General features: G+C 38.5%; 1 protein-coding gene across 1 annotated transcript in view; it reads left to right on the plus strand.

Moving 5' to 3' along the window:
- Positions 1 to 17032, plus strand: part of LOC115223123 — a 74366-nt gene that overhangs the window by 32616 nt on the left and 24718 nt on the right. The window contains exons 20-28 of the mRNA XM_036512111.1: positions 1381 to 1539; positions 3558 to 3716; positions 5098 to 5222; positions 7054 to 7142; positions 8469 to 8571; positions 9530 to 9609; positions 11061 to 11210; positions 12189 to 12282; positions 13854 to 13925. Coding sequence (XP_036368004.1) covers positions 1381 to 1539; positions 3558 to 3716; positions 5098 to 5222; positions 7054 to 7142; positions 8469 to 8571; positions 9530 to 9609; positions 11061 to 11210; positions 12189 to 12282; positions 13854 to 13909 — 1015 coding nt within the window. The 3' untranslated portion in view covers positions 13910 to 13925. The remainder of the gene's footprint in view (positions 1 to 1380; positions 1540 to 3557; positions 3717 to 5097; positions 5223 to 7053; positions 7143 to 8468; positions 8572 to 9529; positions 9610 to 11060; positions 11211 to 12188; positions 12283 to 13853; positions 13926 to 17032) is intronic.

Consider the following 17032-nt stretch of genomic DNA (forward strand, 5'->3'; position numbering starts at 1 on the left):
TTACAATGTGTTTGGCACTCCGTCAGTTACAGTGATGAGGGTTTCAGTTTATCCGATCAAAGGAACAGCCTGCTCATGAAATTAACGTGCAAGTGGCTGAGTACTCCACAGATGTGTACCCTTAATCCTTTCGTTACTGTATTTATTTTGAGATGCTCTGTGCTTCTTTCAATTATTTTAAATATAACAAAGAATTTAGTAAAATAACTTAGTTAGCATTCAGCTAGTGTTAGGAACATTAATTGTAACTAAGGTTTGGTGGAAGATTTTAATTCAAAACTTATGAAAACAAGACCTATGTACTACAAAGCTGGTTTCAGCCAGGTTGGTATCAAAAGGGTTAAGAATTGTTTCTCTATTATATATTTTAACCTTTTTATTATACCATATTGCTGTTGAGATGTTTTTTTCAATTAATTTTAAATATAACAAAGAATTTAGTAAAATAACTTAGTTATCATTCAGCTAGTGTTAGGAACATAAATTGTGACTAAGGTTTGGTGGAAGATTTTAATTCGAAACTTATGAAAGCAAGACATTTGTTCTCAGAGCCAGAGCCGGTTTCAGCCAGGTTGGTAACGAAAGGGTTAATGTAGTTCTTAGGGAGATTCAGCATGCTACAGAATGTGATAAGGTTGGCCCTTTGAAATACAGGTACAACTCATTTTTGCCAGGTGATTGAACTGGAGCAATGTGAAATAAAGTGTCTTGCTCAAGAACACAAAGTTGATTTTGTGGTGGAGCTAAATGCTTATTCATATTTAGAAAGAGGGAGGGCACAGCTGTGGTTGTTTGGTTAAGAAATTTGCTTCCCAACCACTTGATTTCAGGTTCAATCCAATTGTGTGACACCTTGGGCATGTGTCCTCTCCTATAGACTCAGCTGACTGAAGCCTTGTGAGTGGATTTGGCAGCAGACAGAAACTGGAAGAAGCTCGTCATATATATGCATGCATGTGTGTGTCTCTTTTTGTCTTTACAACATCACATGATAGTTGTAAATGAGTGCCACTGTCATAAAAGCAGTGTTATTCGTTTCCAATATACTATGGAAACAATATTTTTGCCTTGCGGAAATATTACCTAACTTGGTAACAGATGAGTGTTGGTGCCAGGAAGGGCACCCAGCTGTAGAAAATCTGTCTTAATACTTTTCATCTGAACCAAGCAAACGTGGAAAAGTGCACTGTTAACTAGTGGTGGTGGTGGTGGTGATGATGATGATGGAGGCGATGGTAGTGGTTATGGTGGTGGTGAAAGAGGAAGTTACTTGTTTGTTGCCAAATTGGAAAGTGAAAATATTCATTATATTTACATTATTTATATTTACTCAATTTTATAAATAAATAAAATGAGAAATGAATTTAATATTATCTCCAGAACCAAAACCAAAGAACAATGGAATCATGGGAAAATCTATGCGGAAGCTCAGAACTTTGCCAGATTACTAATGGAGATGCCATCAAACATTCTGACGCCTTCAAAATTCTCAGAAATGGTTTCTGAAAAACTTTCTTCTCTCTGCCAAGTTAGTGTCAGGTAAGAAAGAGTTTTCCAAATTTCATGTAAAACTTTTTGACTTTATTATTTTTTTTCAGATTTTTAAGTTAGCATGGTTGGGGTGGGATTATATATATGTATATGTATGTGTGTACATACAATAAATAGATAGGAATATATATATAAAAATCCTTAAATCCTTAAAAATGTTTTAGCCCGAAGGCCGCGGCCATGCTGGGGCACCACCGCTGAATGAGCCACACTAGTTTGTGAATCCACCTCTGATACGTGGCACTTGATCAACAAGGGAGTTCGATGCTGCTGCCCGCATCCGCGTCTCCTGTCGTGAGGTAGGTTCATCGGGGACTCCCAACAAGAAGAGATCCAGTTTAGTTTTAAAGAAACCCACATCACACCATGTAAGTCTCTCAGGCATTTAGGGAGGATGTATATATATATATGTATATATGTATATATATATATGTATATATATGTATATTATATATGTGTAATATATATATGTATATATATATATGTATATATATGTATATATATATATGTATATATATATATAGTATTATATGTATATATATATATGTATATATATGTATATATATATATGTGTATATATATATATGTATATATATATATATGTATATATATGTATATATATATATGTATATATATATAGGTATATAATGTATATATATATATGTATATATATATATATATATATATATGTATATATGTATATATGTATATATATGTATATATATATATATATGTATATATATATATATTATGTATATATATATATATTGTATATATATATATATCTATGTATATATATATATATGTATATATATATATATATAGGTAATATATATATATATATGTATAATATGTATATATATATATATGTATATATATATATGATGATATATATGTATGTATATATTATATATGTATATATATATATATGATATATTATATATATGTATATATATAATATAGTATATATATATATATATGTAATATATATATATATGGTATATATATATATATGTATATATATATATATGTATATGTATATATATATATGTATAATATATATGTATATGTATATATATATATGTATATATATGTATATATATATATATATATATATATATATGTATATATATGTTATATATATATATGTATATATATATTGTATGTATATATATGTATGTATATATATATATATGTATATATATATATATGTATATATATATATATATGTAGATATATATATAATTAATATATATATATATGTATATATATATATATATGTATATATATATATATGTTATATATATATATATGTATATATATATATATGTATATGATATATATATATGTATATATATATATATGTAATTGTATATATATATGTATATATATGATTATATATATATATATTATATATATGTATATATATGTATATATATATATATATATATATATATGTATATATATATTATATGTATATATATATATAATGTATATATATATATATTAATGTATATATATATATATATTATATATATATGTATTATATATATGTATATATATATATATATATATATATATATTATATATATACACACACACATATACATTCCTATCTATTTATTTGTATGTACACACACTCACACACACCACACACACAGGGTGTCCACAAATTGCCCTTACAATTTGAAAAAAGATTAGAAAATAAAAAAAAAAGGAAGGGGTAACTCACCTGGTTGCATGCAAGCAATGCAACCCATGTGGAAGTGTTCTGATGTTTATTAAACTTTATTTGTTTTGCCTATGTTTTTCCCGATAAACTCTGCTGAGTTATCCTTTGTTTTTTTTTTTTTTTGTTTTTTTTTTCCCACTGAATTGTTCACATTGTAAAGATAATTTATGGACATCCTGTATATATCGTGAAACTTACTTAGTTTATTTATATCAGTGAAACTTATTTAAACATTTGGATAATTTCTCGTTAATATGTCTATCATTTTCGACAGGGACCAGTCATGGGCAGAAGAGCAAAAAATGGGTGGCTTTTTGTGTGTGAGTCAAGGCTCAGCTGAACCACTCAAATTCCTGGAGCTCACTTACAAGAACACCTCAGACAGTTCCATTCCTCCTGTTGCGTTGGTTGGCAAAGGAATCACCTTCGACACGTAAGTCTCATTTGGGGTTGTTATTGAATATTAACTTGGAGGCATATAGCATAGTGGTTAGGGGTGTTGGACTCATGATCCTAAGATTGTGGTTTCAATTCCTGTACTGAGTGGTGCGTTATGTCCTTGAGCAAAACACTTCATTTTATGTTATTCCAGTTCACTTAGATGGTCAGAATGAGTAATCCTGCGATGGACTAGTATCCCATCCCGGGAGTAATATACAGGGTGATTGAAAAGTTACTCCCTATTTTAAAATACTTATAATATATTTATTAACTATAATTTTTAGAAAAAATGAATATGTAAAGAAAGTGTATAGCAGGGGATTTTATTTAAAATTTGATATAGGCATCAGCATTCACCACCAGCTTCTGAAGCCACCTGGGAACCACATCAACTGATTTCAGGCCTTGTACTTAGAGTAGAAAAGAATCGTTACTACATTGGATGAACTGCCACTGAGCATTTCCTCCATCTTTATGTTCTGGGTTCAAATTCTGCTGAAGTCGACTTTGCTTTTCCTCCTTTCGGTGTCAATAAAATAAGTACTGTGGGAGCTGTATTTAACTCAGCTCCCTCCCCTCAAATTGCTGGCCTTGTGCTAAAATTTGAAACTAATGTTTTTAATTTCACAAGGCAGTGAGCTCACAGAATTGTTACCATGCCAGATGAAATGCCTCTGTCTTTACATTCTGAGTTCAAATTTTGCAGAGGTTGACTTTGGTTTTTATCCTTTTAGGGGGTCAATAAAATAAGTGGTAGTCAAACACTGGGGGTGATGTATTTAACTTAACCCCCATCTCTCAAAATTGCTGGCCATGTGCTAAAATTTGACATTCGATGAAATGCTTAGTGGTATTTTGTCTGTCTTCATGTTCTGAGTTCAAATTCTGCCAGGGTTGATTTTACTTTTCATCCTTCATCCTTTTAGTGGGGTCAATAAAATAAGTACCAGTTATTTACTGGGGGCAGGGGTCGATGTAATTATCTTACCCCTCCCCTCAAATTGCTGGCCTTATGTCAAAATCTGAAACCAATATATTGTTTATTTCATTAAGGTGGTGATCCGGTGGGATCGTTAGCACGCCAGGTAAAATACTTTGTAACCTTTAGTCTGTTTTTACATTCTGAGTTTAAATTCCGCCAGGGTCAGTGTTGCCTTTCGTCCTTTTAGGATTAATAAAATAAGTACCAGTTGAGTGCTGGTGCTGATGTAATTGTCTTATGCCCTCCCTAGAAATTACCGGCCTTGTTTCAAAATTTGAGACCAATAGTTTTTATTTCATATTCTTCCCTTTGTCTTCTGGCATTTATGGTACTAAAATATTGTGAAGATTGTTTTCTTGTTATTTGTGTTTCTTTGTTTCCATATTCACAGGGGTGGCATTTCATTAAAACCTTCGAATGATATGGACAAGATGAGAGGTGACATGGGTGGTGCAGCCTGTGTCGTTGGAACCATGCTTGCAGTCTGTAAGCTGGAATTACCAATCTATGTGAAAGGTAAGTGCAGGCAGTTTTCGTTAAGAATGGTTAAGAAAGAGAATGAGAGAAAGAAGGAAGGATGGTGTGAGATTAAATTTCTTCATTTATTGCCGGTGGCATGTAGGCATGTAAAAAGCATCCACTACACTCTTGGAGCGGTTGGCGTTAGGAACGGCATCCAGCTTTAGAAAATCTGCCAAATCAAGATTGGAGCCTGGTGCAGCCATCTGGTTCGCCAGCCCTCAGTCAAAATCGTCCAACCCATGCTAGCATGGAAAGTGGATGTTAAATGATGATGATGATGATCGAAAAATTTCAATGTCTTGATTTGGCAATTTCTATTTGCAAAAGAAGAAAACTCGGGAGAAAAATGAATGTTGAAAGAAGAAATACAGATTTCTTTGGAACTGTGTTCTTCTCTTTGCTGTTTTCCTTCCAGCTGCTGACTTTCCTTCTCGCTGTTGCACTCTTGGTCCCTAGATTGTGGGCTCAATTCCCAGACTGTGCAGGGCATTGTGTTCTTGAGAAAAAACACTTCATTTCATGTTGCTCCAGTCCTCCTTTCAATCAGGGGCTGGGGGAATGTTGGCCTGCTCACCTAGCCTGCAGGGTGGTGTCATTTAAGGGCTAAAATGATGCCAGCAATGTGTACGACAACATCTGATAGTCTGGTCAGTCATGTGAGCACATCATCATTGTTTAACATCTGTTGTCCATGCTGCCATGGGCTGGATGGTTTGACCAGGGCTGGTGAGCAGAGGGTCTGCACCAGACTCCTATCTGATTTGGTATGGTTTCTATGGTAGGATGCACTTCATAACACCAACTACTCTGAGAGTGTAATGGGTGCTTTTGCATGCCACCAGCATGGATGTCAGTTGTGTGACACCAATAATGGCTATGACCAGGGCTGGCTCGAGGTACCGGCAACTCGGGCAGTTACCCGGGGTGCCATGTGTTAGGGGGCATCAAGGAGGACGTGACAAAGATAAGTAAATTTACATGACCGTCAGCTTGTACATGATGAAGTTCAACTTACCCAGGGCACCAGCATCCCTAGGGCTGGCCCTGGCTACGACTGTAATTTTACTCGGCTTGATGGGTCTTCAATCAAAGTCACGGCTGTTGTCAGTGTCACATAACTGGCACCCACGACAATTATGTGACATCAACAATGGCCACATGACATATATATATCATCATCATTTTAATGTTCACTCTTCCATGGTTGCATGGGTCAAATGGAATTTGCTGAGGCAGATTGTCTACTGCTGGATGCCCTTCCTGTCACCAATCCTCACCTGTTTCCAAGCAAGGTAATATTTCCCCATGGCCAGACATATTTTCCATGGAAGACTGGAAACAAACAACACCACCTGTATGACAGTGATGCTCATTTACAGTCCTCACATGACATGAAGTCATGGACACATTTTCAGTGTTAATACCATGGATGCTAAAATATTCAATAGTCTTTTTATTTATATGTATATATTTCTATTTTAGCATGGAAGGTGTTTGTAAGCCATTTAAGAAACACACAAAAGCTGTTCGATTCACTTCAACATTTAAGTTTGTCAAAATATTTTCGTCGCTATAAGACCGCAACCTGTTCACTGACAAACGGATTTTTGTCAGTGAACAGGTCGCGGTCTCAAAGCGACGAAAATATTTTGACTAATTAAACTTAAATGTTGAAGTGAATCAAACGGCTTTTGTGTGTTTCTTAAATGGCTTACAAACCCCCAGCCACGCTGCAATTGTTTTCATTCCAGCACACGATCTCAGATCAAATCACTTGCTATGCAAGTACATCTCCATAATATTTTTATTTTGTTATGTTTATCAGCTTTTATTCCACTCTGTGAGAACATGCCTGGTGGTAAAGCAATTAAACCTGGAGATGTAGTGACTGCCATGAATGGCAAGACCATACAGGTAAACCAGCTTTTCTAGTTCAATATTTCCTTCTAAAACATACCTCGTCTCTCTCCATGTCTCTGTCTGTCTGTCTCTCTGATTGTGTCTCTTTTAGCCTGCCTGTCTGTCTGTATCTCTTATTGCTGTTTCATCCTTATTTTAACTCTTTAGTGTTCATGTCACTCTATCAAATGCGCGGGAGTGGCTGTGTGGTAAGTAGCTTGCTAACCAACCACATGATTCCGGGTTCAGTCCCACTGCGTGGCACCTTGGGCAAGTGTCTTCTACTATAGCCTTGGGCCGACCAATGCCTTGTGAGTGGATTTGGTAGACGGAAACTGAAAGAAGCCTGTCGTATATATATATTTATGTGTGTGTGTGTGTGTGTGTGTGTGTGTGTGTGTGTGTTTGTGTGTCTGTGTTTGTCCCCCTAGCATTGCTTGACAACCGATGCTGGTGTGTTTATGTCCTCATCACTTAGCGGTTTGGCAAAAGAGACCGATAGAATAAGTACTGGGCTTATAAAAAGAATAAGTCCCGGGGTCGAGTTGCTCGACTAAAGGCAGTGCTCCAGCATGGCCGCAGTCAAATGACTGAAACAAGTAAAAGAGTAAAAGAGTAAATGTAATGCTTATTTATTCATTGTTTTGAATTCTTGATGATTTGTTTGTTTATTTTTAGAATGACATTGTAGGGTTAGTGTGAGAGGCCAGATCTGGCTGTTTTGATCACAAAGCCAGGGGAATATCTGAGTTGGTTATGGCTGGTTTAACCCTTTAGAAGTGAGATTCCCCTGTCCAGGGTGCCTCTACACGTGGCACTGGCACGAGTGCTTTTTAAATGTTCCAAACTTAAAGCTCCTGATGTATGAAGGATCATCATCATCATCATCATCATCATTTAGCGTCCGCTTTCCATGCTGGCATGGGTTGAACGGTGCAACTGGGGTCTGGGAAGCCAGAAGGCTGCGCCAGGCCCAGTTTGATCTGGCAATGTTTCTACAGCTGGATGCCCTTCCTAACGCCAACCACTCCATGAGTGTAGTGGGTGCTTTTTACGTGCCACCTGCACAGGTGCCCGACAAGTCTGGCAAACGGCCACGGTTAGATTGTGCTTTTTACGTGCCACCGGCACGGAGACCAGGCAAACCTGGCAAACAGCCACGATCGGATGGTGCTTTTTACGTGCCACCGGCACTGGCAACAGCCTCGTTCGGATGGTTCTCTTATGTGCCACCAGCACTGATATCACAGCGACAATTTCCATTCATGTTGATCAATTTTGATCTATAACAATAATCGATCTGCTTATTATCTAATCCAATCCTATTTCTCTTTCCCCTAGGTTGACAACACTGATGCGGAAGGGAGGTTGATCTTAGCTGATGCCCTTTGTTATGCGGAAACATTTCAACCAAAGTTTATTCTAGACATGGCTACACTAACAGGTAAGATGGACATGTTTAGGTGTTCTATAGTTTTTAAATTACAATGCAACCTTAGGTGAGCGTGGTTTGGTGATGTGAACTATGCTTTCACTAAGTTAAGCTAAGTTAAGTTAATTTTTTGGCTCAAAAAGCAAAAAGCAAGGCCATGTAGGGGGACATGGAGTTATGTACAGGGAGGGTGTTCATGCAAAGAGTTCAGGCCATTTCTGGTCAAGAGAGACTTTGAACCGAGCGGTCGTCGGCATCTTCACCATCTCGTCCGGCAGCTTATTCCACAGATCCGCAACCCAGACGGAGAAAGCCCCTCTCCTTCAATTGAGATGAAATCGTCGCAGATAGAGCTTTTCGGAGTGACCCCGCAGCCGACGCTCTGGAGCAGGAGTGAAGAACAGCTCTTTCGAGAGGTTACACTTTCCGCTTATGATGTTGTGAGCAAGAATGAGATCACCACGGCGTCGTCGTTTTTCTAGAGAATAAAGGTCGAGCGTCTTCAGCCTTTCTTCATAAGACAAATGGGGCCTCCGTCGGTCATGGCTGACCATGGATGATGTCATCCGTCCGTTGAGTTATCTGTTCAGTTTTTGCAACGCCTCTTGTGGCTGTAGAGACCGATGCGAGAGTGGCAGTCTCATTTGCAGAGGTCACACCTATACGTTGAATCCGGTCTGTTGGCTGTCATTTCTTTCTGTGGGCTCGGTTTTCACCTGCCGTATTTCCCATTGTTTTTTTTTTTAACCCTAGGTCAGTCCTGATTGAACCGATTTATGATTAAAAGTATCCCAGTTGTGGCCACGTATTTTGATTTCTAGCATGATAATTTAGTTTCAGATGCAACAGAGATCTGTAGTTCAGTGTTAATCGAGGAAGATTTGGCTGTTGTTTCTAGCAGACTGATAAGCATGTAAAAGCACGTAAAAGCACTCTTGTTGACAGGTTTTCATTGTTGTTGATATTATAGGTGCTGTTGATGTAGCTTTGGGATCTGCTGCTACTGGTGCTTACACAAATTCTACCAATCTTTGGAATCATTTATTTGAGGTGAGGCTGTTTGTCTTTTATCATCATCATCATCATCATCATCATCTAAATCATTAGTCATCGTTATTTGAGAAAATAAGTGGAGTTTACATGAATACTTGAAATTAGCAACCTAGAGGTACTGACATCCGATTATACTTGCTTGCAACCCAGTGCCGGCAGGTATCTTATCATCATTGCTTGCAATCTAGAGGCAACTGACATTCTGTTATCATTGCTTGCAACCCAGAGGTAACAGATATCTTATCGTCATTGCTTGCAACCTGGAGGCAACTGATATCCTATCATCACTGCTTGCAACCTGGAGGCAACAGATATCCTATTATCATTGCTTGCAACCCAGAGGTAACTGATATCCTATCATCATTGCTTGCAATCTGGAGGCAACTGATATCCTATCATCACTGCTTGCAACCTGGAGGCAACTGATATCCTATCATCATTGCTTGCAACCTGGAGGCAACTGATATCCTATCATCATTGCTTGCAACCTGGAGGCAACTGATATCCTATCATCATTGCTTGCAACCTGGAGGCAACTGATATCCTATCATCATTGCTTGCAATCTGGAGGCAACTGATATCCTATCATCACTGCTTGCAACCTGTATGCAACTGATATCCTATCATCATTGCTTGCAATCTGGAGGCAACTGATATCCTATCATCATTGCTTGCAACCTGGATGCAACTGATATCCTATCATCATTGCTTGCAACCTGGAGGCAACTGATATCCTATCGTCATTGCTTGCAACCCAGAGGTAACTGATATCCTATCATCATTGCTTGCAATCTGGAAGCAACTGATATCCTATCATCACTGCTTGCAACCTGGAGGCAACTGATATCCTATCATCATTGCTTGCAACCTGGAGGCAACTGATATCCTATCGTCATTGCTTGCAACCCAGAGGTAACTGATATCCTATCATCATTGCTTGCAATCTGGAGGCAACTGATATCCTATCATCACTGCTTGCAACCTGGAGGCAACTGATATCCTATCATCATTGCTTGCAACCTGGAGGCAACTGATATCCTATCATCATTGCTTGCAACACAAAGGCAACAGATATCCTATTGTCATTGCTTGCAACCTGTATGCAACTGATATCATTGCTTGCAACCTGGAGGCAATAGATATCCTATTACCATTGCTTGCAACACAGAAGCAACTGATATCCTATCATCATGGCTTGCAACACAGAGGCAACTGATATCCTATCATTATTGCTTGCAACTTGTATGCAACTGATATCCTATCATCATTCCTTGCAACCTAGAGACAACTGATATCCTATCATCATTGTTTGCAACCTGGAGGCAACTTAACTGATCATCATTGCTCGCAACCTGGAGGCAACTGATATCCTATCATCATTGCTATATATGTATAATAAAATGACCTTTGTGTTTCCAATGCAAGTGACCAATTCTTTCATTTTCCAGGCTGGCAGTGAAACTGGGGACCGTATGTGGCGCTTACCATTATTTCAACACTACTCTGCCCAAGTAACACACTCACAACTTGCTGCCGTCAACAATATCGGTAAACACAGTCGAGCTGGCGGTTCTTGTACAGCGGCTGCTTTCTTGAAGGTAAATTTTGAAACCATTTCCACCAGACCTATTCTTAATGCACAATGCTGTTACTTTTCAAAAAAGATGTTTGTATGATGGTGATGTTCAGACAGTTGTATGATCAAGAAGTTTGCTTCTTGACTACAGGCTCTTGGGGTTCAGTCCCACAGTGTGGCACTTTCGGCAATTTTCTTGTACTATAGCCCTGGGCCAACCAAACTATTGTAGATGGATTTGTAGACAGGAACTGAAAAAAACATGCCACATGCGTGGCATCTTGGGCAAGTGTCTTCTGCTATAGCCCCGGGCCAACCAATGCCTTGTGAGTGGATTTGGTAGACGGAAACTGAAAGAAGCCTGTCGTGTATATGTATATATATATATATATGTATGTGTGTGTGTTTGCCCCCCTAGCATTGCTTGACAACCGATGCTGGTGTGTTTACGTTCCCGTCACTTAGCGGTTCGGCAAAAGAGACCAATAGAATAAGTACTGGGCTTACAAAGAATAAGTCCCGGAGTCGATTTGCTCGACTAAAGGCGGTGCTCCAGCATGGCCGCAGTCAAATGACTGAAACAAGTAAAAGAGTAAAGAGAGAGAGTATATATATGTAGGTGTCTGTGTGTATGTCTGTATGTGTGTATGAGTTTGTGGTTCCTTGTCTGGACATCATGTGATAGTTGTAAATGAAGGTGAAAGTACTCCTGCTTGTTTACATTCTGTTTCTATACTTTTTCTTTTCTTTATTCTTCCATACTGTCTTTTTCTCTCCTCTATGCAGCTATGTATTATACACCTTTTCAATTCACTTCTAGAATCTAAATACATGCTTAATGCAAATTATATAGAGCTGGTTAATTTAGTCAATTGTCCTGCAGCATAAGTTTGAAGCCAGCCAACAAAGCTCATTTAATTAACTTTTGTTATCATGTTTCATGTAATTTTAAGTTATGTGAACAGAAATTAAAGAAAGAATTCCTTATTATCTGTTTTAGGAATTTGTCGAGTCCAGTGATTGGATCCATTTGGACATAGCTGGTGTGATGTCAAACAAAGATGAAGTCGCTCATCTCGGATCTGGAATGTCAGGTAAGAAACCAGTTCACTATGGAATTATATTTTCTGATTGGAACATGATGTAAATGTTTATTGCTAGAAGTGGGTAGTAGGATGTTTATTGCAAACATGACATTGTAAATTTCAGCCGATGAGAAGTCACACATTGATGCAGGAATTGTACCAGACAGTTCTTGGAAGGTTCCTTGGAAATGTGCACTTGTGAGCTCTGTGTCAAGTTGAGTTGTCAGCTCTTGGGAACAACATCATTTGCTCTGGGTTGAGCAAAAGAGTAATAAACAGATTTGTTTCTTTGAAAAGTGCTGCTGGCTTGAGAAAAGCACCGAGTACACTCTGTAAAGTGGTTGGCGTTAGGAAGGGCATCCAGCCATAGAAACCATGGTGAAGCAGATGTTGAAGTACAATGTACCACCTGGACCCATTGAATCCTGTAAAACTGTACAACCCATGCCAGCATAGAGCATGGATGTTAAATGATGATAAATAATGATTATTCTATAAACGAACATATCTCATTTACAGGCCTTGACATTTTTGGTAAGTTTGAGGTCAGTTTTGGTTTTCCTTTCATTAGGGCTAAAAGAACTGTATTTGGAGGAGAGGGAAAATGTATATTTGCGTTGTCATATCTTACTGAAGGGCATTAACAACATATGGAAAGTGATATGTCTTCCATCTGGCATTGAACTCACATAGACTCAGCTTAATCACAACTTATCCCTAACTTCTTACTCTTACATCATCTCTATATATATAAAAGGCAAGTTGTCTGTCTGTGTGTCTGTCAGGTTGTACCCTCACCCTGACCACGGCTTTCAACCGATTCCGATGAAACTTGACACACACATGGCCCAATGTCATAATTCAAAACTAATGCAGCGAAAATTTTGAAAAGTTCCCCCAGTTCTGAAAAAGATCTATAAATTCGACATGGGGTCTAGAATCTAAGCTTATCATATGCAACACATTTTCCGTTGCAGTTTTCGCAACATGCAATCGATTTTCACCAAACTCATGGTGAGGCTTAATGTTACCCTAAGGAACTTAATTCTGACGTTAGTTTTCCATGCAATACCTTACCATCAGAAAAAATCGATAAAATCATGCCATTTTGGGAAATCGTGTTCAAATTCAAGATGACATATTTTCGACAATATCTTTAACAAATTAGCAGGAATTTCTTTTGAAATTCACGGCGAGCATCATGTCTGCTCCAAGGAGCTATATGGCCCTTTTGATTCCAATAGGATACGTTATTACTGGAAAAAATAGGTTAATTACATCATATGTGGCACACATAGCAAACCGATTTTTCTGCGATATTTTTTGAAAGTTCACATAGATTTTCCCTACTTCTTCATGCATGCAAGGGAACGGTGCCTTGAATGCCTTAATGCCTTTTAGGCTTCATTTTACAAAATAACGGTTCAATGAGTACAAAAAAAGGTAAAAAGGTAAAGGGCATTGCTTATCGACAAAGTTTCTTACATACCTGGGCAATGCCGGGCTAGTCAACAATAAGACATTAATATTTGGTGCTAAAAATATTTCTTATATAACATCTGTCTCTTCATCATTTTCAGGTCGGCCAACAAGAACAGTGATTGAACTCTTAACCCGCTTCACTTCCCAACAGTAGAAAAACAGTTTATTAATGCCACAAACTGCCAACAATGTGTGGTATGTGTATATATGTGTATGTATATATATATATATATATATATATATATATATACATATATATATATATATATACATATAGTTAATCCAAGCATGAAAACAGAACAACGCGAGGATGTGGAACAAGTATAGTGTTATTGAACGCTCAGGAAAGGAAAGAAAAAAGGAGGATTTAATGTTTCGAGCGGAGCTCTTCATCATTCAATATATTGAAGTATATATATATATATATATTGTAGAATAATAAAAAGAAAGTTCTTAGTACAGTATTACATATTTGAAAAAATGAGTACAGATGTCTTTTTTTGGGGGGATAATTTCTATTTTAATAATAATGTTTAGAGTGAGTGATTCTGGTATGAGTTTCGAGTGTCAAGTAGCCGTTTTTCAAACTGAAAAATGTTTTACTGGTTGCTTAAATAGCAAAAGATTTGTTCTTGCAAGTATACACACAAAAAATATATATACACAAAAAAGGGAAAAGTATATAAAAAGAATATGAAAGCATTTCTTTCTCTACACCACCCTCCCTGTCCCTTTACTACACTCTCTTGCACCTCTGTCGCGCCCCCTCTTTCCCTCTCCCCCCTTTTTCTTCCTACCTTTCCTCTCCCTGCTCCCTCTAAGGCTCACCCCCTTGTCTCTTTTTTCCTCTTTCTGTCTCCTTCCTCCACACCACCCTCTCTGTCCCTTTACTTCACTCCCTGGTACCTCTATCCCGCTCACTCTCCCCCTGCTGACCTGCCATTCTTTCTCTTTTTTCTCTCTTTATTTTCTCTTTTTCTCTTTTTACTCTCTTCTCTCAGGACAATCCCCTCGTCTCTCTCTCTATCCCCCCTGGCTTTTCTCCTTTCTCCTCTCCCTCTCCGGTCAACCATCTTATCTTTCCTTCTCTTTCTGTTCCTATATTTCACTCTCACTATATCTCAGGCGAAAATGTCAAGAAACTGGTCTGCGAGAGAGTTGCAATTGTTCGTCCGCGCTTGGAAGATTGCTGAGGACGACTCGCCGAACAATATCATTGCAGCGGCGCTGAAGAGCAATGATTTTTCAAGAACCACCGCCCAGATAGAGCGAAAGAAACGAGAATTTATCCGGTCATACGCTCTAATCAGGCAACATGTAGACACTCTGGACATCATCCTATGAGGTGACGGCACCAGGGAAGGCCAAAAGGATGAAGAAAACATCCAGAACCCAACGAAAAACAAAACCGAGAAACCTAGAACACAGGGAAACAATGACACATGTCCAGCTCCCAACACCACAACTGAAGACCAAAGAGGTGCGATGGCCGCAAGAAAAGAAAAGCACCCTAAAATTGATGGGAAACAGGAGGTAAAAGGCGACAAAATCAAAGCTAAAAGAAACCCTGTCCAGAGAAAACAAAAGGACCCCAGCAAGAACTATAAAGGCAAAGAAAGAAACATCTGCAAATTCTACCTGAAGGGGGACTGCTGGTACGGCGTCGAAGGTGCGAACTGTCGCTTTGCACATCAGAGGCCCTACCAAAACCGCACGGACGCGAGACAGGGGTCCCTCCCTTGGGGAGAACAAACAGAAAAAGAAAAAGAAAAATATAAAAGAAGGAAAAAAAGCGCACTGACCACTCCTGAAAGACGATATGTGGATGTGGTGCGCGGTAACCAAACAAATGGCCAGCTTCACCCAGATGTGAGAAGGGCAGCAGCTGAACAGCAATCTTTTTTGTGCATGGCACAAAAAATTGTTCAGCAGCTGACCTGGCTACAAGCACAAAGCTGGAACTACCACCACATAAGGCCACCTCCAACAGATGCAGGATGGCCACCACAGACACCAACACCAACACACACACCACAAAAATATTTCTACTGAACGTAGGAGGGATGCTGGTGCGGAAACTGTAAAAGGAAAATCTAATTCCTGAGATACCTTGTGACATGCAATCAAGCTATATGCATGGCACTCACAGAAACGCATCTTGAACCCGATATAGGTGATGCAGAAATACACATACCGCAATATGCAGTCATACGCACAGATAGAAAAGGGAGGAGCCATGGTGGAGTTGCAATGTACATCCGAGATGACCTCACGCCCCAGGTCCTGTTGTCATATTCAAACTCAGTGTGTGAAATTCAAATTGTACACATAAGACAACTGAATATCGTCATATGCACTACATATCGCCCACCAGATACCCCAAATCACTCAGGCATGTTTGAAGACTGCCTAACAAAAATAGAAGTCCTCACCAACCTTGAACAACACAACAGTGCATTCTTCATGGGTGACTTTAACCTCCCCAATGTGGAATGGCCTGGGGGGCAGATGCTTCCAGGGATGACACACCATCAGCAGGCACAGGTAGAGTCCCTACTCCATCTCACAAATGCCTCTTTCATGGAGCAAATAGTTCTGCAACCAACAAGGGCAGATAATATACCGGATCTCTGCTTCACAAACAATATGGATATTATCCATAATGTTAATGTGATGCCGACAATGATCTCGGATCACAACATAATAGAGCTGTCTATGTATGAAACAAAAGCCCCCGTAGACACACAGCCTATACGAAGCATCCACCATCTCTCCAACTTAAACTTTCATAAAGCAAACTGGAAGTTGATTGAGAAAGAGATCCTCAAACAGGATTGGCCTGAATGTCTCTCCACACCAGACATAAACATGAAACACAAACACTTCATGTCCATAATACAAGCCATATGTGACAAATATGTCCCAGTGTGCAGGGCCAGCACACACAAAAACAAAAACAGGATCCCTAGAGAAAGGAAGATTCTTATGAGACGACGGACAAGGTTTGCGAACCGCCTGAGTAAGCACACCAAAAGTGGTGAGAAGTCTCGGCTCGAGAGAATGCTAATGGAAACTGAGAAAAGTCTACATCAGTCCCATGAAAAGGAGAGAGCAGATAAAGAAGCTTGGGTAATAGAAAATATAAAATCAAACCCTAAAGCTTTCTTTAAGTTTGCCAAAGAGACAGCCACAGTGCACCAGAGAATAGGACCTCTCTTCCAAAAAGATGGCTCTCTCAAGGAAATCCCACGAGGATAAGTGAAATACTGAACGAACA

Source organism: Octopus sinensis, linkage group LG22, assembly GCF_006345805.1.
Source record: "Octopus sinensis linkage group LG22, ASM634580v1, whole genome shotgun sequence".
In the NCBI taxonomy this organism is placed as follows: domain Eukaryota; kingdom Metazoa; phylum Mollusca; class Cephalopoda; order Octopoda; family Octopodidae; genus Octopus; species Octopus sinensis.